At 39.9% G+C, this 23,351-nt stretch overlaps 2 protein-coding genes across 3 annotated transcripts; one reads left to right on the top strand and one right to left on the bottom strand.

Annotated features, from left to right (window-relative positions):
• Positions 1 to 5,613: 5,613 nt before the first annotated feature.
• On the top strand, positions 5,614 to 12,360 carry LOC145458695 (uncharacterized). Its single transcript, XM_080337152.1, has 5 exons — positions 5,614 to 7,432; positions 8,111 to 8,218; positions 8,957 to 9,089; positions 9,242 to 9,346; positions 12,139 to 12,360. The coding sequence occupies exons 1-5, from the start codon at positions 7,037 to 7,039 to the stop codon at positions 12,168 to 12,170; spliced, it is 774 nt and encodes a 257-aa protein (XP_080193278.1). The 5' UTR covers positions 5,614 to 7,036; the 3' UTR covers positions 12,171 to 12,360.
• A 452-nt stretch (positions 12,361 to 12,812) lies between these two features.
• On the bottom strand, positions 12,813 to 21,813 carry LOC145458694 (synaptotagmin-15-like). 2 transcript variants are annotated; one of them, XM_080337150.1, is made up of 10 exons: positions 21,090 to 21,813; positions 20,065 to 20,181; positions 19,783 to 19,895; positions 18,271 to 18,470; positions 16,653 to 16,967; positions 16,432 to 16,593; positions 15,967 to 16,102; positions 15,209 to 15,289; positions 14,180 to 14,311; positions 12,813 to 13,266 (listed from the first exon to the last, which is right to left on the bottom strand). In XM_080337150.1, exons 2-10 carry the CDS (start codon positions 20,124 to 20,126, stop codon positions 13,124 to 13,126), a joined length of 1,344 nt encoding a protein of 447 aa, XP_080193276.1. In that variant the 5' UTR covers positions 20,127 to 20,181; positions 21,090 to 21,813; the 3' UTR covers positions 12,813 to 13,123. The 2 variants fall into 2 exon arrangements, with proteins under 2 accessions (XP_080193276.1, XP_080193275.1); XM_080337149.1 differs by lacking the exon at positions 21,090 to 21,813 and having other exon boundaries at positions 20,065 to 21,040.
• Between the last annotated feature and the right edge of the window lie 1,538 nt (positions 21,814 to 23,351).

The following is a 23,351-nucleotide window of genomic DNA, read 5'->3' as shown; positions in this document are numbered from 1 at the left end:
TTCAGTTCTCAGAGGAGCATCACAATGTCAAAAGAAGCGGAGAAGCTGAAATTTTATGCTGGACTACATCAAATTCTTTGTGAATTGCCCGACTTATCCTACTGACGTCAAATTTATAGTATTGCTGTAAGCATATAGTATTAAACCATTGGGTCAACCATATGTAACTGCTTCATCAAATTTCAATTTGGTCATGTAGATATGTGGTTCTTAAAAATGCATCATTTGCATTCATTCATTTCTCAAAACTAGAATGATTATTGACTATCAATAAATCACATACAACTTGGAAAGGATTGATGGATTGTGGTGAACTTACTTTAGTGCAGGAACTGTTCACAGGGACAATTTCAGATCAAAATATTAGTGAAATATGTGGATTCGACAAGAAATGTGAGAAAATGATGGAGTTCAGCTATGGTGAACCAGGAAATGCTATCATCAATCAATCAGGTTTATTAATATTTTCAGCGTTTCAAAACATCTCAAGACTGCGATGAAATGAAAAGATAGGAAGGTGTCGAAACAACTTGGAGTAGCCAGAAAAGGGATTCACCATTGAGTCTGAAATCAAGAAATGGAATCTAGATTTAAATATTCCTGCACATGATTTGGCACACCGTTAAATGCCTGAGCCAGACTGTTCCACAACAAGAAAGATGACGAGACAGCGTATTCATATTGAACAGCTGATCGGAAGAAGCAAGGAGTATAAAATTTTGTCTGGTGTCATACTATGCAGCATTGTGTATCAACTAACCAAATATGGACTAATTACTTACTCTAATTCAAGATTGAAAATTATATATAAATGACGCAACATATTCGGCAATTGTGCAAATTCAGTTCCATTGTGAATATCGTAATGCCTAATAGCATGCTACCAATCGTAATTGCGCGGTGCCATGGTCAATGTGTACCAACAGTGCATGTCTATTAATACTATATTCCAGTGGTGTGCATTGAAGCTCATTGAGATGCCCAATTTGTTGAATGAACAATTCTCCAGGATTATTTGTGTTTGGTGGAATGTTATAAAACTGAAGACACCAGATACACCAAAATCTACCTTGAGGTAGGAGTTGATCGGTTGCGAGTACGGTCGAGAGATTGCTTTTCAATGTAGACCTTGTAGCTTCAGGTGCTGGATTGTCTTAATCAATGCATATGCATGAAAGCATATATCAGAACCTAATGTGAAAATAAGTCATGGTTACAATATCTATTGCAGGAGTCTCTGAAAAAATGTCTTTTTCCTTACCCTGTCTTAGAAGTGCAAGACGAATCAATAATGGATTTTCTGAGAATGTGTATTTCCATTGAGTGTGATATCTCACTTTTCTGCAAGTTGCGATAACATTGGCTGTTCACTAGAATATTGCTTCAACAAAGAGTGGATTGTCTCCTAAATCTTTGTCCCTAAGTCGTGTACGTAGCGCTCCATGAAATACTTCGTATCTTTCTCCGCGGTGTTAGAAGAAGATGCTGTTCCACTCAAATCCAGAAATTCGATAGAATCTCCATAATAGCTTTCAAGTTTCATAATCAATACACCAGAATTGTGATGTGTGGCAGCAGCTGTATTTTATAGCATATATTTCTGAACATATGATATGCTTGAAAATTTCGTTCGAGACCTGGAGCCAATGAAATCGTCAAAATATGCATTACCACAATCCTATAGTATAGTATAAAACAATCGTCTCTTAATCCGAAAAGTTGTCAAAAATCCATGCATTTGGACACAGCACGCTGATGCGTACTTGCCACCATTCATGTTCATCCTAGACTAAAAGCTGCAACTACATACTCGCTCTACGCTATTACTATTCATTAAGGCCAGTCATCCCCAATTCAACGTAATTTTGCTTAAATCTTTCATTTTTCAACCTTTTTCCATAAGAGCTCATAGTAAGCTTGCCCGGCCTTGTTCTTTGTTTACATCCTGCTGCAGCCTGATTGGTTCGTGTCAAAGGTCACGTAAGTGTCTATTGCTGATTGGCTGCGCGATTTCGCGTTTGTAATCATCATTATTGTCTGCTTGCAACCTCACATTCGAGAGTTGTCGTGTGCTAGCGTACTTGCACGTGCGTAGTGTATTTCGTTACTCACTCGGCGCATTGCGCGTTAATAACATTCACACAACTGCAAATTCTCAGTCACGTAAATTCTGATTTTTCCGTCTGACGGAATGCATCGTACATCGTCGAACGAATGATCGTGCCGTTTTAAGATTCCATTTAATAACTCGACTTCATGGTTTGATATTAATGAGTGCAGGGCTGGTATTAAAAGGTCACACGAATGGTATAACGCTGTACGTACACGCCACTTGTCGTTTTATTGCGACGATGACGTCATCGATATGGAACAATTATGTCGTCACAAGACTTCGCCACCTTGTACAAAAATAAAAGTCGGCGCCTATGCGTTAGGGATGGTGTGAACCTCTGAAAGGTTCAGGTTCGTGTGAACGCGAACCTTTTTGAAAGGTTCTGTGTGAACACGAACGTGATCCTCATGACGTCACGTGGCGTCATATTGCTAATTCCAACACTACATTTCAGTGAAGTGATAGCCCATATTAATATACATGATGCCTAGCGACGACTCGGGCAACGTAATGCCACAATGCTGAAGTACATATTGATACTTCAAACGTCACCAAATGTATCAACTGGGGTAATCAAATGATATAATAATCCCATAAAATTAATATCTTTTATTGCTTTGCCAACAATTTCGACAAGGACTTACAAGGGAATATAAGCTTACACCTTACCGGTCTATAGGCCAGACTGGACAATGTATTCGGCATCTGAATATTTCTACGTTGATATTGAGAAGAGCGTAAAACGGGTTTCTATACTTGCTACCGATATTACGCCAGTTATACAGCAGAATAGCGAACACCCCAATCGCACGGAATTGTTTTTTATGACACAATAAACATATGAAATCAAGATTGACCCAGTACGGCTGCTAGATTTTTTACATCAGACAACGATATCAACTTCATTGATTGGTTGAATAAGCATCATTCGCTGACTACCTTTAGCTCTTGATAGAGTGTGATTGCGGGTCAAGCTCACAGCAGAGAGTCACTAAATATTCGAGCGAACTTTTGTAACAAAGTAAGTAAAATATTTGAGATTGTCAAGGTGCATGGTCGTTTAGTGTTGATTTTTCTATGCTGCCAGCGCCATGCATATAGCTTCCCGCAGTTGAAATACAATAAATTTCAACCAAAGATGTCATAATGAAGTGAAAATTGTAAGATCTGAAAAAGGTTCACAGTGCAGAACCTACCAAGGTTCGTTTGTGAACGTGAACCTCTAAATATCTGAGGTTCACACACAGAACGCGAACGTGAACCTCACGTTCACACCATCCCTACTATGCGTATATGTGAGCGATACAGCGCCTTCTTGCGTGTATATTCAACTCTATATTCATTCATCGGTTCAAAATCAATCACCACTCAATCTGTATTTCAGACAGCTAGCAAAATGCAATGAAGTAATCATGTCTCATACTTCAAAAAGGCAACTTGACTCGAATTGTGACTTGACTCGTGACTTGACTTGACTTGACTTGACTCGACTTGACTCGAGTCATCTCCAAAAATCGAGTGACTTGACTCGACCCGAGTCACCTTCAAAAATTGATTGACTTGACTTGACTCGAGTCAAAATGTGCAATGACTCGTGACTCGAAGGTGGTGACTTGATCCCAACACTGGCTCATTGTCCTGCGTCGTTGCGATTGTTTAGAACAATGCCGATTTTCTGACTTTGAGAGGTAATTCGAGGGCGTTTCATTGCCTTGATCAGATTTTGATGTATATCATCAGAATCAGCGCGACTGTAGCTTTCAAATAAGATCAACTTTATTAAATTTGATCGTTCGGGTCGTCATCTATGGAATTAGCAATTACGTTGCCGTTTCATGCTATGAAGCGACAACAAATCTGCGACTGAAGCATCACTTGACCGTGAATCACGTGATGCGCATCTATACGTAGGTTAGTTATCTATTTTCTTGCAAACTGAGTAGACAGTAGTACACGTACAACTGCGAAACGCAGAGGAATTTAATTCACCCTGATTTGAAACCGCGTGCGTCAGATATATTTTGTAGAGCTGTCTTGGATAGAATTGTGATGTGCGCGTTCTGTATGTCATGCATGTCGTATATCATAGCATACTACTGTAATTTTAAAAATGAATCCATTTTCATGGGTGAGGCTCGGGTCTTGAGATGCCACGAAAACTCAGAATTTGGTGGTAGTCTAAAAAGCTGCTTAACGTTATTAAACTGCTATGAATTCTCAAGTTAGATTGAGCTAAAGAGCAAAACACACAGTATCGTGAGTTTATTTGCTCTTCCCACATACTCACGAGACAGAAATGGGAAATCGAAAAAAAGTATCATAGTAGCGATCTCTAATGTGCCTACTCTCCTTGATCGTTTGGACCTTATTTTCCAAGACATAAGGCAAAAGCCTCAATCAAACAAGTGGGTTTTTCACCCTTTTGACATACTGGAGCCTCCCAGACCTTTTTGTCAGCTGTCAAAATCGATTTCTTCAGCAAGCATTTTTCACTCGTGTAAGATAAGTTGTATTTTGGATAGGAGTGCAGAACAGATTTTAAGACTTGGCCGTCCAAGCACTAACAGACCTTCTTGTGCGAAACCCAACAACTCGTTTGGCCGAGAAGGGTTGTAGTGAAATAGTTGAAATCAAAACGAGCGAAAATAGTAGCTTTTTTAATGAGACACGTGATAGCTTAGGTCCTTAGGATAGATAGAAGCACATCTGAGCAAATAAATGTTGTGTTTACATCTTTCTGTCAGGACTAGAGATGGGCGGATTCCTAAATTTCGGGATCCGAATCTATCCGGATCCGGCTGGCAATTGGAAATTCAGATTTCAGAGTCCGAAAAAATCCGGCTGGTGAAGGTCCAGTTCGGAATCTGAAAAAATCCTGACAGAATAATGCTAATTAATCATATTGCAGCAAAAAAATCCGGCTAAAATCCGTATCCAGTCCTGCCAGGTACAAAATCAATGAAATCCTGCTCCGGTTCCGGCTCCTGAACCGGACTGTGCCCACTGCCCATCTCTGTTCCCGAAGTACCAGAGATGAGCATGGATTAGGATTAGGTTTTGAAAAAACAGGATTTGTGAAATTTTGTCAGATTTGGATTGGATTTGGATTAGACATTTTTTTCAGAACGGATTAGGATTTGGATTGGATTTACCTATTTTCTGGGAGGTTGAAATGTCGTGTGGCGAATGGCCACAAACTTTATTCAGATCAGTTATTAATGTACTTATGGTTACTAAGTTATCTTGAATCAAGTGAATTGTTGGCCGTGAAAGAAAATTTTCGAATCCCTTCATTGCATAAATTAGTATTTTTTCTGAATTTCCAATTGGAATCGTATTAGGATTGGACATGGACTTGAATATGAACAAGTTATGGATTAGGATTTGAAGGTTCAGATTTGGATTGGATTAGGACATAAAAATTTCAAATCCGCCCATCTCTGCGAAGTACCGAATTTCAGCGGTCCGCGTTTCCGCTTTTTAGTGTTGGCCACGTTGTTTACAAATTGCTCGGCCAGGAATGATTTGATTTGATGCAGAATAAAATTGAGCAGAGGAGGCAGTCTGCAACGGCAACACTGCAATATGGAACAGTTTCGACGACTTTTCAACCATACGGATACTGTATCGGGTGAATGCAAATCATTTTGCAAAGTACACGAAACGTCTCTGAGCGAAGTTGACGACACCGTTGCAGGTGTATCGAGATCTGTGAGCAACATCTGTGAAAAATTGTCAATTCCAGATACAATAACTGCAACTCCGTCGAAAGCACTGGCCCGACTCCATGTTTGTAATAAATTATGCGAGAATATATTGGCTATGGAAGCAAAATTTTCGACGAAGCCACAAGATGATGAGGACAATTTCAATGAACAACATGTCTATGATATGCTGCAGTCTCAAGCAAATGAAATCAATGCGGAGTTTGAGCATAAGCGTGATCAACTGAGGAATATGTATGCAGATATGAAGACTCATTTGAATGTGTCTAGCATAGAATAACACATCAACGGCAAATGTGGAATTATGTACCTTGTTGCATACTGAAATAACGCTGTTGCATTTACATATTAAATTAAAGCAACAAATAGTGTTTTAGTAAAATTGGAATATGTGATGTGCAATTCAAATGATACACTTTAATCTTTTCAAGAATTTAATCATTCCGCTGTATTGAAACTATCCCATATGTAGTGTTATGATATTGTGCAATTTGTCTAATAGTAATTCAACTTGTATTTCCCCGTTTTCCTATTCTTCGCTCGTTGTGCTATGACCTCTTACAAATTTTCCATAATTAATGCAATGCATTGCACTGTTTGCATGATTCAGAATGAGAGAGCATTATAATAACTGATGCTAGTAGTCAGTAATATCTTCATAATCTTATGTATTAGTTATAAATCAATTAATTATGGAGTTAAACACACAGTAACACTGCTTTTGCATTTTTGCATCCCCAAACAGCTTTAGGTCTTCATCTTTTTCTTGATATTCGCAATGGTAGTCAAAGTAGTCAGTGTTGATGCTTAAGTAGAGTAGTGTGATGTAAGATTATCAATTTCTACTCGATTACAAGTAAAAGTGCCCCATCCCATGGTCCAGGGGCTATGTCGCTCTGTTGTTGTGACAATTTCACTCACAAAAATTATGCAAACATCCCCGACTACTAGTTTGCAGAATCCCAATTTGCAAAAAGTAGCCTACTGAGTAGTTGTAGCATAAAAACCTGTTTCGCTTAATGTGTATGTAATGTAAAAACATAACCACTCGAGTTAGTATTACAAGTAGGCAAAACAGACTTAAGTATTGTGAAGAAGTGTAACTATTTCCAATTTCATTACAGACCACTCCTGGCTATTTGCGATGCATTTCCATACTATTAAATGATTGATTCTGCCTGAGATTACTCAAATACCCATGCTGATTTCAGTTCTAGATTCTAATAATTTAGCGTTGCGATTTTCCACAATGAATTCTGAAACTGCACCTCAGGGAGAAGATGAGACGCTACCCAATCAAAGTCATTCTTTACTGGACCAGACGCTTCTCGACACAAATGACACGCATGAAAGCCCTGATGATTTAGTAATCTCACCAGACCCGTACGATGTCGATGATGTTGCCAAACCCGACACGTGCAATGCACCAGACAACAGCGAAACTGAAAAGCTGGATAAAGATAATACTGACCACACAAAACAGGTCACTGTAGAAATATCACAGGACTTGTGCGAAGATGTTGTGGTCAAATTAGCAGAAGATGAGATCACCAAGCTTGACATTTCTCTTCCTGTCCCACCGACTGCCGGAATGGTAATCGCATGATAATTTGAGCATTTCGTATCTGTGGAGTCGGTACACGTCCATTTTTAGCATTTTGAGAAAATCGTTCGTAAAATTTTCATTTTATTTCTGCCATATCTTGGCCATAGTTAAGCTTGATATGGCCGAAAGAAAGTGAAAATTGTACAAAGACGCGATTTTCTCAAAAAATGAAAAATGGCCATAAGCTACTCTGATTCCATAGTGGCGATATAGGCCTATTATATCCTACTAGTAAGAAATCTGATCTTGAACTGTGTACTTGCGCACTCTACTGCCACCGGTTTGTTTGACTAATTTTGTTTTTCACTACTTGTAAAGCTCTGCTGATCAATAAATTTCCCAGAGATAGCTATTCTTGCGACCTCACCGCCCTACATCTATCATAGAGTGTGTTTGTGTCTCTGTAATCTCATGGTCAGGTCAAGCTATAATAATGGATCTTTCAAGACATTTCATGATCTACTGTACATCTATTTAGTCTTCCAACTATCCTGTTCTGGTTTTGAATACGTACTTAATATTTGATGTCTTATATATTTCAATGCTATTTCATTATTCCAGCAGCTTCGATTCTTATGGAATTAGTGTTTTTAGCGTGCATAGCTTCTCTTCCAGTTATGTTTTGGCCTGTTTAAATACTAATTCCTGTTATCATTAATTTTCCAGACTGCGCCTGTGAGCAAACATGAAGAACCCGGCCAGCTTAGTAAATCAGAAGTGGAACTGAAAAATCTATGCAAAAACATGTTTTCCAAGTTAGAAGATTTCCTTGAGGTGATTGAAACTGTGCATGTTTGAATCAGGGTTGTAATGACTCAAGTCGTGATAATTTTGGTGACTCTACTTGACTCGAGTCATTTTACGCAATTTTTTGTTTTGACTCGAATTGTGTTCAAGTCATCGTGCATAGCTCGAACCAAGTCATATGACTCGAGACTAGGATGGTAATGGCTGACATTTTGTTGTGACTTATATTGGTATTTCGTCTATCGGTCCTGATGCTTGGAAAATAGGGCCAGAAACTGATAAGACTGAGGAACAGTACTATATTATGAATGCAAACCATTCTACATCACTCGAGCAGAGTCGAAAAAATGGGTTGAACCTGATTGAACTGAATACTGAACAGTGAACATGATGACTTGAACTCGAGTCAAAATACTATGACTCGGACTCGAACTTGACTCGAGTCAAAACTATTAAAGTGAGATTGACTTGCGACTCGGAACCTTGTGACTTGGTTACAACCCTGACTTTGATCGACTTCGATTTTTTACAATGCACTCTTTGGGGAGGAAACGATTTGCACATCCGCAACATTAAAATCGCAATTTTCACCACACCATTGCTAGGATATGTGCAAGCCAAAGACTGGATTATGTATATGAAACTATTTTTGCCATATGTTTGAATATGCCTACAGTATAGGCAATTTTTCATGGTGATTTGGAGCGTCGAATTGACTGGTGTACTGTTTTGCGCTTGTAGTCACGGTAAATTGCGTTTCTTCAGGGCGAAGTAGCGAGTTCTGTTAATGAATATGCCTTGCTGGAAAAAATGAACAAGGCCACTGCTGTAAAATATGGCAACACGCTGAACGTAGCAAAGTCTGCTGTACAAGGAATAAAGGATGTCAACGGTAAATGTAAGTTCACCTCAAATTTTTGGGTATCTGGTCTGTGAATTAGCGGTAGCATTTTGTGCATCGTCTGTGATTAGTATTTTAATTTGTTGATGTGTTAAACGGCTGTCTTTTTTACGCAGTGGTTAGAATTTAAATTATGAATTTCTTTCAAGTCGCTGGCCTACGACAGTATCTAGAGCAAATCGACCAGATAGAGAAGGAGGTGTTGCTGCTGGAACAAAGTGCTTATAAGTTGGATGGTTATGCCAAGCGACTGGGTGAGTCAGATCTTAACTGTTGTTTGTATATTGTATGTCTGTACGGATTACAGTGGGCTGCTGGTGTCCAGATGGGACAGAGGTAGTGTTTGCTTACTTAATTACTGCTTCCTCCAATGGTTTTATTTTTATATGGCATCCACTTCCACTGTGCAGGCACAACTACATGCTTTTTACACGTAGAATTTGGTGATGTGGAAAGTAGTTTTGTTTATGGTACTTTACTTTTATGAGTGGACTTGTCATGACACAGGAATAGCTCAGACTGTATCACGGAAGCTAAATATATTCTCAAACAACCCAACAACAAACATTTTATTTAGCTGAGATAATTTGATTTCAGAAGCATATGCCTCCAATCTACTGTTGAAAGGTTGTGACCCAATCAAATCTAGTTTTTGAAACTTTGAAATTTACATTTAATTTAAAACTGAAAATTTACGGCGTTATGTCCACCGAGTAGTAGCGTTCTCGAATTTGTCTTCCTCTTACGTAGTTCAACAGTTTTTAGAGCCGAACATTTGGTCAAGTGGAAATTAGAATTTGGATTAGTTTGCGTCTGGTTTATTAGTGAAAATGTTCAAGCAATTGGGGGATGTAGCCTCTGCATCACGGTCACAGAATATAGTCTGGAAAATCGAAGCCGTTTCTGGGGTCATTAGTCTTAGTCATTAACCTCGGTTACGTGAAGATATATTTACGATTTTTGGAAGTTTTCACTCTCGATTGACCAGCAACATTTTTGCGACACCTCTTCCCGATGTACTTCTGTAAACTAGTCAGTGTAACGTGTGATTTAAAACTACATATGCTCCAAGTAGTTTTGGCGTGGCATGAAAATCATATTTCCACTTGTGATTGAGTTGAAATTTATTGCGTTACTTCATATTGTATTTGGCTATCGCCAAGTACTACTTCATGGTCATTTCTTAGGTAGGAATTCTGGAGTCGACCTCGGTCAGACTCGAACCCACAACCCATTGGTGTTGTAGCAGTGGATTATCCCACTACGCTGTCTTGCCACAGATAATGCAAGTCTTCTCGCTTCGACGAACTTACGCGTAAGCTCCACTATCGCACGCTGCGCATTCACGTATATAATAACATACAGTCACTAAAATTTGACGTACTAAGCAAGTAGTGGGGAATCTAGGCAGACTGGGGCCGCGGGTCACATTACCATGTAAGACGGAAAACAGTCCGCGGGCCGTATGTTGCCCGCCCCTGGTCTAGCCTGTCAATTATGATTTTTACAGCATAGACCAGCGGTTCTCAACCTTTTTCGACACGCGCCCCCCTTGGCGATGGTCAAAAATATTGCGCCCCCCTGACCCCCCTTACATTTATCGTCATGTTAAAAAGAGCACATCATCTGATACAGCGGTGGGCAACCTTCTTACTAATCAGTAATCATGGCCGCATTTCGATTACTTATGTAGCCTAAGGTCGCATTCCAGGGCATAGCCGCAATGAACGATCTGGACCCAAAATACCTATGGTAAACTGTCCATATCCATTCCCGAGGAACTCCGGACTATTCTACTTTTCACAACAGCCTATTGTATGCATCGAAATCGCGAGTGGCAATGTTCTGAGTACTAGCTGGGAGTACATATTGTCGCGCCTAGCGCGAAAATTTTTCAGAGCCATGAATGAATTGTTATTTCTTGAGGATTCCCTTTCCTGCTCCAAGTAAGACGGGCGCTACTGCATTAAAATCGAAAAATGAAGTCTTGTTGAATTGCGCAGAGTGCGAAGAAAATTTCAAGATTAAATAAAATCTCTCGAAAATTCGGGAGTGAATTCGTAATTGCAATTTGCATGTCTACGGCTACCAACACATACTAATTGAATTGGGCGTCGAAGGCCGCACAAATTCCCTTCTACGGCCGCATGTGGCCGTACCGGCTGCCCACCCCTGATCTAATAGTATGCATAAGGTATATCTTACGCCAATTTTGAATCCGCATTCCAGTTGTTTAGTCTTTTACATTACTGACAAACTTCCCAAACTTGTTTGAAAATAACAAAAAAACATTGAAAAGGACATCAATCTAATCCTGATCAAACTAATCCTGATGCTGGCAGTGACTACAGAGAGCACGGCGTCGTTCTGTCCTGCCATGCTAAATTTGATCAGTTTTGGAAATGAATTAAATTGTGTTGATTTATAGCCAAATTGAGAGCGAAACCGGGCAACCTATATTGCATCAAAGTCTGTTTTAAGCAGTGCAGTTCGCCAGCTATCAACAACAGCCACCTAGCGCACAGAGATTTAGGCTACTGCCAAAGCTATAAAGTAATAAATGACTTGCACGTAGAAACTTCTCTAAATCTTCAAAGAATATCAAAAATTTGCTTAAATGAAGTTGAAGTCAGCCTATACTCCGTTGAGCGCGACTGCTGGAGTTTGAGCTTGGCAAGCTCTTTAGAATACGAATTAAGTTTAATCTTCAATAATCGTCTCTTCAGAATGGTCGTGAAACACATGTTTAGTCACAATTTATACAGACATTGACAAAATAGACAAAAATTTCTCGCGTCCCCCCTGAGAGCCTCTCGCGCCCCCCGGGTTGAAAACCCCTGGCATAGACGAACTATATATACATGATTATGACTTCGCTCCGGGATGCACCACGCATAGAATTGTTAATGGCATTGTTAAATGCATTGACAATATTTAGATGTCGAAAACGTCCTGTTTCGTGTATATGGGGTCATACCATATTTCACCGAAGCTTTTGCACTGGTGCTGACTGACTCTGGTTTCAACGCGATCCTCTTTTTTACAGAGGAAAGATTTCGTAAACTCGAAAAGAGGTGACCTCAGTTAACGACGAATGCGATGTCCACGTGCAATATGGCAAATTGTCTTTCGAAGTTCCCCGATTATGTTGATTTATACAGATCTACGTCGAAAAATCACGTATCGTAAAATATCTTCAAGCAGAATCTCGTTCACAGATTAATCAACTTTTCACGGGACTTGATTACAAGAAGATTTCAACTGAGAATTGTCTTTGTATGGAATAGGGCTATTCGAGTATTGCACTTTATGCAGCTGAGTAGCGAGTATCCATTAGTCTGTCGATTTGGCTTAGCTGCAGGTACAGGTCCAGCGATTTCCAAGACGTGAAAACTAATTCATGTGGAAGTAGAAAGGTCAGAAAAGCGCTCAATTAGTTTCAGTCTTAGTTCATTTTATAGCGAGATCACGGTCCACGTAGAATATGTTGTAGCCATTATTTCCATATAAAATACCCTTACACAATCGAGAAAGTAACCTACAGGTTTGAAGGTTTCTGATAACGGCAACCGCGTACGTAACAACGGCGGTTACCACCTAAAGTCTGGCGACACCTAGTGGTTTGATGGACCCTATTAGAGTTGAGTCGCATACTTGGAGCAGTTAATCTTCGGTGTCTACTTTCGAATTTCAGTCGTGATATAGGAGTTACTTCGAGCGTTCTTTGTGAAAATTCCGCTCATCAAGGTGATTCAAACTTCGAAATATTTATTGAGAAATAAAGTAATTTTGCCTGTAATACTGTTCAAGAAGTGGAATACGTCTGAAACATGCACTTGACTGAATAGTGCAAGTATGCATGTTACAAGTACTCCGAAAAAGTACCGGTACTTCGTTAATAGCCACCTCTGGGAGGACCATTTTATGATAGCAATACATGATGTACAGCACGTAGTAGGTCATTTCAAACGGAACGTCCCGTTCACATCGTTGATTAACCACCGGCATATCTTTACACTATTGAGCACATGCTATTCTTCGCTCGTGCTTGCCGAGCTCAAGGTGTGCCACTGCTGAATGAATTGGTTTTGTGAAGTCGTCATTTTTGTCCAATGATCCAGTGCATCTCCTCGGGCAAACATCCGTCCGCCTAATGCGACAAAACTTGCCGTTTCTGTAAAAAAGAAGATTTGAGTTGGAAACGAGAAAGTGGTATTACAAAACTTAAGCAAATTATTTGTGAATGCAAAATACCGGCCGCACTATTGATGCTCATTGAATGCAATAAGAGAATCATCGACGAAAAACTCAAATAACTTCGCTTCTACAAGTTGGAATTGAGTCAAATTTGTTTTGCATCGTCTTTGAAGACAGCTCAACAATTTCATGCGGTTGACAGAAAAATTTGATTTTTTTTTCAATTTTTCTCTAATAAATTAAAAATTCTAATTGGATCTGCGGAGTCTTACACTTGTTAGAATTTAACCAAATTTGGTGTACAGCTGTTTTTTAGGGTAACCTGATAATTTAATCAGTGAATGGCTGGAATCCGGATAAAAAGTTATTTTTGAACAGCCCTACTGTATAGGCTTATTTTTACGGTTGGTAGGCACACCTCGGTGTGATATATTATCAAAGTTTTATAAAACTATAATAGGAGTAATGAAACGCTGCATTTAGTAAGCGGGAACTATTTTATTCCGTGGTAGGCCTACGTTGAAGTTGAACGGTACCAGAATAAAGTGTGATAGTTTCTCGCGTACCCCGCAACTTCTCTGGCGTACTCCGGTTTCAGAACCCCTGTCATAGGTGAATTATCGACAGATTTAGGAATGTTCGTGACCTCTAAAAAATGTACGGAAATGCAGCAACCTATATGTATAAGGAAAACTTGGTGCACGGTATAGTGTTTGATAATACCAGACACGCATAAGCAATATAAGCATAACCGACGCAGATTTTAAATACGTACGTAAAAGTACGGTTGTATAACGTAGGCTATCCGCCTATGCCAAGATCTGGCTCGAATGTCGGACGAAAACAAGTAGGTTAATTGTAGTTAAGGCGCGATGTCTCAATGCATTTACCTTGTTTGCGAGCTTTGGATTTGACGGTGATGGCTAGGTTGGCAAGGTCAAACTCCGTCTGTTTCAAATCAAACCTGAAGGACTCATTCATCGCCAATTCGGTACTGGCTGACAGCTGGCTGCTACTTTTACCTGCGCGCGCGTAAATGGAAAGAGAATGCATTAGTAAACAGGATACAACTGCTTCCCATCTATACGACACATAAAAGGGGTTCTTAAAGTATGGATGTTGAAGCGTATAATTTTGAGTCACGACTGCATCAGGGCGATCTTTTAATATGTATGTAATATTTGTTGGATTTTTGTCAACAAAACATTTCTTAGGGCTTCGCGCGATTTCCGGTGGACAGTTCGAGGCATATCCGAGGTCACTTTGTTATGGGTACTACAGCCAACAAGCCAGACGCGCAAAAAATCGTTGCTGCAACATGGCTGATCATGAAAATGTTCTGACCCTTGTATTACACAAATTGGTTTGAATTCATGATGAGAGTAGTCCAACTTTGGTTTCTCTGGAAAACACCATCGGTGACCGTTGGGATGCTTTAGGTGTAAGGGTGTGTATTGTGCAATGAGCGGTTGCGGACTATGAGACATAGCATTGGTATATCGAAGCCGGCCCCTTCCGCGCCGCGAAAATGCGGTGCCAATAAGATCTGTGGCGCTAACATCGTAGCCAAATTGGACCATCGCTTGCCCAAAACCTTGGATATTGATATGTCCGTTCGTCGACATTTCCGCAACAATCGTGCTGTCCTTGTAATCAGAGTAGCTCATTACGAATGCGACGCGCAGAGGGAAACAATGCACCTCGATTTGACATCGCGTTCATCAGACATGTTCCATAGAGCTGCGTTGTGTACAACTGTCGTCTACTAGCTCTCTGTGTCATTCATGCCCGTAAAATCGTAGCATACTAGTATTAAAATGGATTTTTTGATGTGTTAGGCTCGGGACGCGAGATGCCACTAAAACTCAGATTTGGGTCGCGGCCTGAAAAGTTAAAGAACCACTGACACATAACGTTACCGATTTGTCGACGCGTTGTTCTGCATTTCTTTTCCTTTGAGCATTTCCCACAAATGTTTAACTTGATTCCGATTTCTTGCTCTGAATAAGGAGGGTGCAATGAGGAATGTGTTCGTGTTGGCGACGACTAAGTATAAGTAACATAGCGAACAAGATGACCTCAAAATTGGTGCGCGAGATGTCAATGCTCCACAATTAGGGTTGCATTTAAAACATATATGGTTGTTTAAAACACTTTGTTTAAAACATGTTTTAAACAAAGACCTTAGAAAAAATTGTGTTTTTCAAGTTGCAAAATTATGCCATAATTGTGTAAATACCTTCCAAGACACATGTTGTATGAGCCTACGGACAATTACCACCCGATATAGCCTACGTATACGATATGGGATGGTTGGAACCCCCAAAAATAATCGGTTCAACTGCTATAGTGCGTAGATGTTTTGTCAAAGGAGCTATATTTAGCTTATATTTTAAATTGTCAATGCCAATCCACTATATGACGTCACAATTAAATATTTGTGACGTCATGGCTTAATAATGAAAAAAAAACAATAAAAAATAGGATTTAAACAAGGGCCTTGTTTTGAACATGTTAATTTTGAGTTGATTTTTGTCTTAAATGCAACCCTATCCACGATATTCGCCATACACATCGTGCGTAGGCTACATTTCGTATATGCAGCTGTTTGCAGAATTATGCGATGTATCGTAGTGAAAAAAATTAAGCCATAAATGAAAGGCTGTATAGTACTGACCAACATTCGCCATTGACTCTGGGGACATGTTCAGCTTCATCCTCAATAGGACAACTGTCAATCTTGAGAGCTCTTCCTGGTAGCATAGCGACAGCAGAATCTCGTAGTCAATGCAGTCCACTGAGTCCTTACTACCCTGTAAAATTTGTCATTTCGTGTTATTTTCGAGCCGTATAATCTCTCGTGGGAATAGTTTCACACATGCATTCTCTTAATACCGAGTTATAAATGTTGTCGTAGCCTAAGGTAGGCCTACAGTATAATGTTTCATATTTATATTCCATTGGTGTCGCCACTAGTAATGTATAATAATCCCCCATATGGCCCTATCAAGTAAAGTGTCTGTTTAAACATGTTACTAAATAAGTGAGCATAATAAATAAACTTCGCCATATCATAGCAGGGAAAACGTGCAGTCTTAAATGCGCGCAAGATTGATCGCAGCCCGACAATTTGTCAATTCACCTGTGGCTGTCCTTTTTCTAAATCTTCGTAACTCAATTGTCCATCTAACCTCAGTGTGGCGAGAGGCTTCGTGACGTGTCCAATCACATGATGCCTGTGACCGTCGTCAATTTCGATAAATATCATCTGGAGACTTCGAGACTTCAGTTCGGAAGAAGAGAGCTGCAAAGGCCGAAGACGTTACATTTAGATTGAAGTCGGTAATGTTGAAACGTGTATACCTGGAATACGAATCGATCTGCGAATACTGGATCTATGTCGACCTTTTTACACTTAGCTTGCCCGGACGCTCTGTTGTCCGGCAATAAATATATGTTAACCAGCGTGTTCATTTTTCTGCGAGAGGTCCCTCCGCCTACTTTGTGTCGTTCGTTTGACAACGAATCCCTCCTTAGAGGGCTTGAGTTTCTTCTGCTCATTGCAAATAATTTCCTCCTTATTCTGACTGATGGGGTTTGTCGTGTTTCGTCGTTGTTTTCGTCTTGGTGGGCTGCTGCGGATGACCTACCTGACTGTGATCGTCTGAGGTTTCTCGCCTGTTGGATGTTTGAAACGATCTTATTCATTCATGATATATAGGCCTATCCTTAGATACAGTCTACATCTGATAAAAACTTTACAAATTGTGGGTCGTGATGCCATTTGGCGGTTCCTGCGTTTAAGGTCACGAAGAAAAATTTCGGTAGGCTAATATCAATGGTCCAACGAATGTATGTATATGTATACAATAATACATTGTGAATCCTTTAGAGATCGGTCGCGTCATCGATGAGTTGTGGTGCCGTGGATTCCGATAGCTAATATGACCTAGTTTGCTAGGATGATGCATTGTGGATGATCGGATATCATTAGTCTCTAGGAAGCTTTACTTGATGCCTTGATTTACAGGCAGCGTAGATCTTGAGCTCATGCCCACGTTTATGGCCTTATGCCATGCCACATTACAGTAACGGTTTTCGCATTTCTTCGACTGAAATTTGCGAGTCATAAGTTGGTGAGCAATATACTTTCACGTTTTCAGTCTGCTGGTTGCGACTCCAAATACTTTCTGTACTACTAAAATCTTATCAGCCTCAAAATTCCATCCCACCATACGATTAATGGTCAGTGATGAGCGGATAGTGCTTTTCGAGACTCCGAATCCCTCCGACAACTTTAGTGTCTGAGAAAAACTCCCTCCGACTCCGAAGACCTCAATCCCAGACTCCGAAATACTCCGATGAATCTCGTCAAGTATCCCAAACAGTGGCAAGCATGGTACACTTGGTAATGGGTTTTACTAAATTAATCAGATAATGTGGTTGGCCTCATAGTATTGTCTACTCTCCAGTCCCCAATTGCAGTGCGGATGGCTGATTTTTATGCACTTGGCAATCATTTTTGCATGTTACCCGTCAAATTACAACTTTACAAGGTGTCAACTGTCTGTGTTTTGGTTTGTAATCATAATCAAGAGTGTATTCTGGTCAGAGCTATCCAAAGATATCGGAGACAAAAGTTACAATACTCCGAAATTCTCCGAAAAATATCTGTAGTAAACTCCGACTCCGCTCCGACTGTCACAAAATCGGCAAAACTCCGCTCCGAATCCACTCCGACTCCGCTCCGATGCTCATCACTGTTAATGGTATAATGAGTCGTGAGAAATAAATTCGATCGTATATACACTCCCACTAAAGTTTCAATTGTTGAGAATGCGCTCTTGAAAACTCGAAATAACAACAAACTAAACCCTCATACGATGTTCCTCACAAGCAATTGGATTTAATAGAAGGGAATTTTATATGTAAACGTATAATGTTTCGATACAGGCACGTTATGCAAGGAATATCCTCCTACCTTCAGCAGTGATAAAATTAGTTTTTCCTCTTCATTTTCATATGTTAATGAAAACCACACCCTTCCCACGTGATCCGCTGGAAAGTGTGCCGTGCTAATGGAAGACGAAAAGAAACCGTCCGTGCCACTCCCCTTATCTTGTAATTCATACTGGTCCACAATGTAAAGGTCTTTGTTCAGTGTGCCCAATGACGAGGCAGCTTGCAAATCAATGTGTAAAGTTAGTTGCATAATATCATCACCTAAGGTTTGGTGTCAATATAAAGGTATATGTAATTATAAAGGCGACGCACTCTTATTTAAACCAATAAAGTTGTCTCATGAGATTCAGTGCAATTAAGCACATTCCGACAATCTAACAGCAAACAGCAGTTGGGGAAATCGGTTTGTACAACGGAAATTCTGCAGGAATCGATGTCGATCAAGTCTTGGTGCGTTTCGGGTGTTTCTGGAACGAAATCCCAACTTGGATTCCACTCATGAAGCTCACAGCCACTTGAATAATCCGGCAATTCCGTGCGTTTTGGGACGTAATCCCACCCGTGCTACTAGATTACTTTGTTTGTTATAAAATCAACACCCGAACATTACGCTCTTTGGGTACTTTCATTTTGGCCTGTAAAATAAGTCATCCGTGGTGAAAAACGAAATTATCTGAAGTCATTGGTATCGATGATTCGATCAAGTTCGTCGCTCTTTGTAATCTCAATGCCAAACCTTTAATCAAGGCTGACATCGAGTCGATACTTGACGCTTTGCATGGCTAAGTAATCATCACATTTTCTTGAATAAGCGGTGCCGTGTCGGGTATAGGAATTGAGATATACCTCGCTATTTATATTGAGACCGCTTGTCCTATATTGATGGCATTGGTTTAGTTGGGATATTTCCATTGTTTTCGCAGCTTATGATTCTGTTTACTCGACACTATATGAGTCATAGATAGCAGTTCAATTTGGTGCGGCACACACGATTTGCGTTCTCTATGCACGCACGACAGCAGTCATATGATATTGTTTCGCATAAAATATTAAATAGATTCACAGTTACATTATATTGGATTAAAAATTACACGTGTAAGTGTGCATGAGAAAATTCCAAATGATGAATCTAAGATAGGCCATCTAAAGGTTACCCCTAATTTTAGTGATTATGGAGGGTAATTCTGGAATCAAAAACTCGCATTATCGATTATGCCATTATGGCAGCAACTTCCGTATAAAAAGTTAAAATCAGGACATCTCAATGTATGATCGCATTTAACTACACGGCACGCAGTAGATCTTGTTTTCAAACTAAACTCAAAGATACGCGTAGATAGTACCTATATACGTACATCATACGTGCTCTCGCAAATAAAGTTGTACTAGAGGTCTTGGACCTCTCGAGACAAACCCCCCACTGCTACACTCAAATCCATTTAACCTGTGTTTCCCCCTGTACCGTGCTGAATCTATTCAGTATGGTTGGAACATGCTTGCCTACTATATTCTATACATTCAGGCTACGTACTTGATCTTCTAGAAATGTGCGGCGCATTTGTGAATGCGTTGACCGAATCTTCTGAGCCACCGTTGAGGCTACTACTTTTGAAGGGTGGTATGCAGAATGGAATCGAATCTTTGCTAAAAAGCAATGAATTTGGTGTCGCCACTTTTTGACCGCAAAAGGTACGGTGGCAACTGACAGCTAGATCAGGATTCACAAATTGGAAGATATGAAATCAGCCTCGGAATTATTGCTGAGTTCTATGGACCATGGTCTCGTTTATCGTTAACCTATGACTTAGTATACCTCGCTATTACTGCTGGGCAGGTACTTTGGCGAACCAATTTCTTCCCATTTGCAGTCTTCATGCTTTCACGCCAGCTCAAATTGTCCGACTCTTAAATTCTTCGTATTTCAGGTTCTCTATTTCATAAAATGGATGAACGATTGAAGGTATGTATTCACATATGACAATACATTATTTGCTAACTTCCCTGTCAAACACCAATTGCAATATCTTAATTTTGTGCAATCGAAACACCTCGTAAGAACTCTTTCTATCCTCATCAATACGCTACTAAAATTCGTGATCTTTTGATCTCGTCCATATAAGCAGAGCGGTCTTATAAACCGCCTCGTTTTAAAACCATCCCTACAGATATCCTCACGATGCCTTTTAGTTCGCCAAAGTTCGATAGAAATTTCAGCCAAGAGATTTTGACAATATAAGTTTCCGTGGGTGTGTGATAATTCTACGGATCAACATTATTTCCATCCCTTCAACTCTCGCCAGCGTGTTTAACTGTTTATATTTCCCGAAGGTATTATTCTCTTATACATATATATTAAGCTCCCAATTTCGATCCAATCGTTTTTCAATTGGCCTGTATCGATGACCCATGCGCAGTCTGGAAAATGCCAATATATTGACGGTCGATGGTAGCTCTTCGGCATTGTAATGAAATTGGTCAGGGCAAATAAAACAGGATATCGATTCTTTACTCGTTAGATGCATTGTCAAGATTTGATGGATCGTTTTCCGCTATCCGTAAACTTGATATGTGCGGAGCATTGTCACAGCGCAATGTCAATATATAATGTAATTGCAATATTATACCAGTAGCGCGAATTCTCTCTCAAAATCACCACCGGCATTCACTTGAATCCTCGAATATATTCCGATGCGACATGCCAGGCACCACAAACTGGTCTATGGGAGGTTCGGTTGAATATACTAAAACGCCCGGGGTTAGATTTGAAATGAGGATACACGACCTTTTTGTGGAATCTTGATCGCGCTCAACACATAAACACGACGCAAGCTCCTATACGTGTATTTTATTGGCGTCAATTCATCACGTCGTGCGATTGTCTGAAGATAACTCCGGACAATGCTCTGAATACGATCGCAAATATTTGTCACTCTTTTGCGTGTAAGCCAGGCGACTCCGTTACTTAACATCCGCGTGAAAATCTTCAGTAGTGTACAGATACGGCGGAATATGGGGTACTGCACAAGAAAAACACACAAAAGATCTAGTCACTAAACGACAGCGTTGTCGCGAAATCTCCTCGATATCTAGAACTCCTCGATTTAACTCCTATGGATGTCGCTGTCAGAAACGAAATACCGATCGGCAAATATTCCTGATTCAGCGCGCTATTGTATTACTAATTGCAGTTGGGGAGTTCACCACATGACGGAGAGTTCACAAGCAAAATGCCATGGCGCACATCAAGTACATGCAGGTTTGCATCTTTTCCACGACTGCTGCACTATTCTCAGCTTGAGATCATGTGACAATCGGCTGATATAAAAATTGTACAGTATATATATATACAGTATATGTAGTATTAATTGATATTTAAAATTAAGCAATTGCGCTGCACAGACAAAGTCATACCGAGAGCACCGTACTATGTCCTAAATATAAATAGATTTTATGCCACTGGCAGCAGCATCTCACGCCCTCGTCTTTCTGAAGTAATGAAATGGTGTTTGTATACTTCTCATATCCGAGTGAATCTCTCCGCTTCAATGTTTGTGAACAAGTCTCGGGAAGGTTCGATGCATATTTCATGACATCAGAATTGCAGCACGCTATATATCGGCGAACTTCGACATATAGGAGTAACACGGCAGCTGTTTATACGAGGACTAATGAAATAACGTTCTCGCAGGCCACTCATTCCCGTTTACTCGCCATAAGAAGAGTTCAGAGGAATACTTGTCCCCGTAGGTTTAAATCAGGGTTTGAAATACTATTTTTAGGTACTGGTGCGTCTTGTCGCAAACTGCCCGAAATAGACTTCAGAATTTTTGGGAAAAGGCAAACGGTGCTAATGCCAATTTAGCTCAATCTTTCGACTGGAGGTTCGTTTACATTACATAATCAAAAGAGCTTCTGTGCACATAGTTCTTAGTACCTAGTATGAAATGAAATAGGTTTTATCTAGTCTACCAGAAAATACGTCTAAAACACGCCTATTTACGACTTTATTAAATTATTTATCCTCACAAAAGAGAAAATTTTCTCCCTATTCAACCGAAACGACCGAATAGCGCTTTTATATTCGTTGGTGTTCTGAAAAAAAATAAGACCATATCGTTCACACGGTTGAAGTTTTCTTTTGTACGAATAGGAAATGAAGTGTTGTATTTACTAATCTACGACTGAATCCAATTCCGGAGCGTAACTGATGCATTTGCCAACTCCACATGGGAGACGTAATGGACAGTTATTCGATATCATATGCATTCCGAGTAGTGACCTCGCCGATATAATAGCAAATATTGAATCTGGTTTATCAGAATATGGAAACATAGAAACGGATGACTTGACTAATGACACGGGACAGATATATGCAAACATATATATTGATTGTGATATATGCTAATGAGTTACTTTAATTGAATTCATCGATTAGACGTTAAATTATTCTTTAATGAATTAGTGATTATTTCTGCTGCAAACTTCCGCAGGATTATGAAAAATGAACACCGTGCATTAGTGCATTGGTTCCGTGTTTAAAATACTACCTTTGACATGACATTGTGTTATGACAAACCCAACTAATGCCGCTTGTTAATTGGTTATCAATTTAATGAAATTGAAATAGAATTGCAATGAGTCACTTCATCCATGGTAAATTGGCAATATTTCAATCTGAACCGGATAATGATATCTTCGTGAAATTTCGATCAGATTAATGCAATAGATTGAGCGACACCTCCCGCAATTCACAAAGCAAACCTTGGCGGAGAAAGGAAGCCAAGTGTCATTTGGTTTACGTCGTATCATATCGACATAGAACGAAATATTGCCTATACCTGGGCGTATCTGTGCTTATGCTATGGCTATCGCTGGCATCCCTAAAATCGCTGACCGATTCATAGCTGTCTGCACGGAGCCTTGTTATACAGGAGCGGATATTCAAAAACGTTTACCTTTCTCAATCTATTCAATTCATGCATAAATTATAACGTTCATCTCAAGAGCAACACTGCATTTGGAAGACGATATACCCGCATCTAAGATAAGAACACGACTTCAGTCATTAGCAACTGCATTTGCGTGTCCGATACAAGATAC

Source organism: Botryllus schlosseri, chromosome 16 (genome assembly GCF_051294905.1).
Source record: "Botryllus schlosseri isolate E-star chromosome 16, Bs_hap1, whole genome shotgun sequence".
NCBI classification, from domain to species: domain Eukaryota; kingdom Metazoa; phylum Chordata; class Ascidiacea; order Stolidobranchia; family Styelidae; genus Botryllus; species Botryllus schlosseri.
The sequence above is the reverse complement of the archived record's forward strand: the minus strand, read 5'-3'. Positions and strand labels throughout refer to the sequence as shown.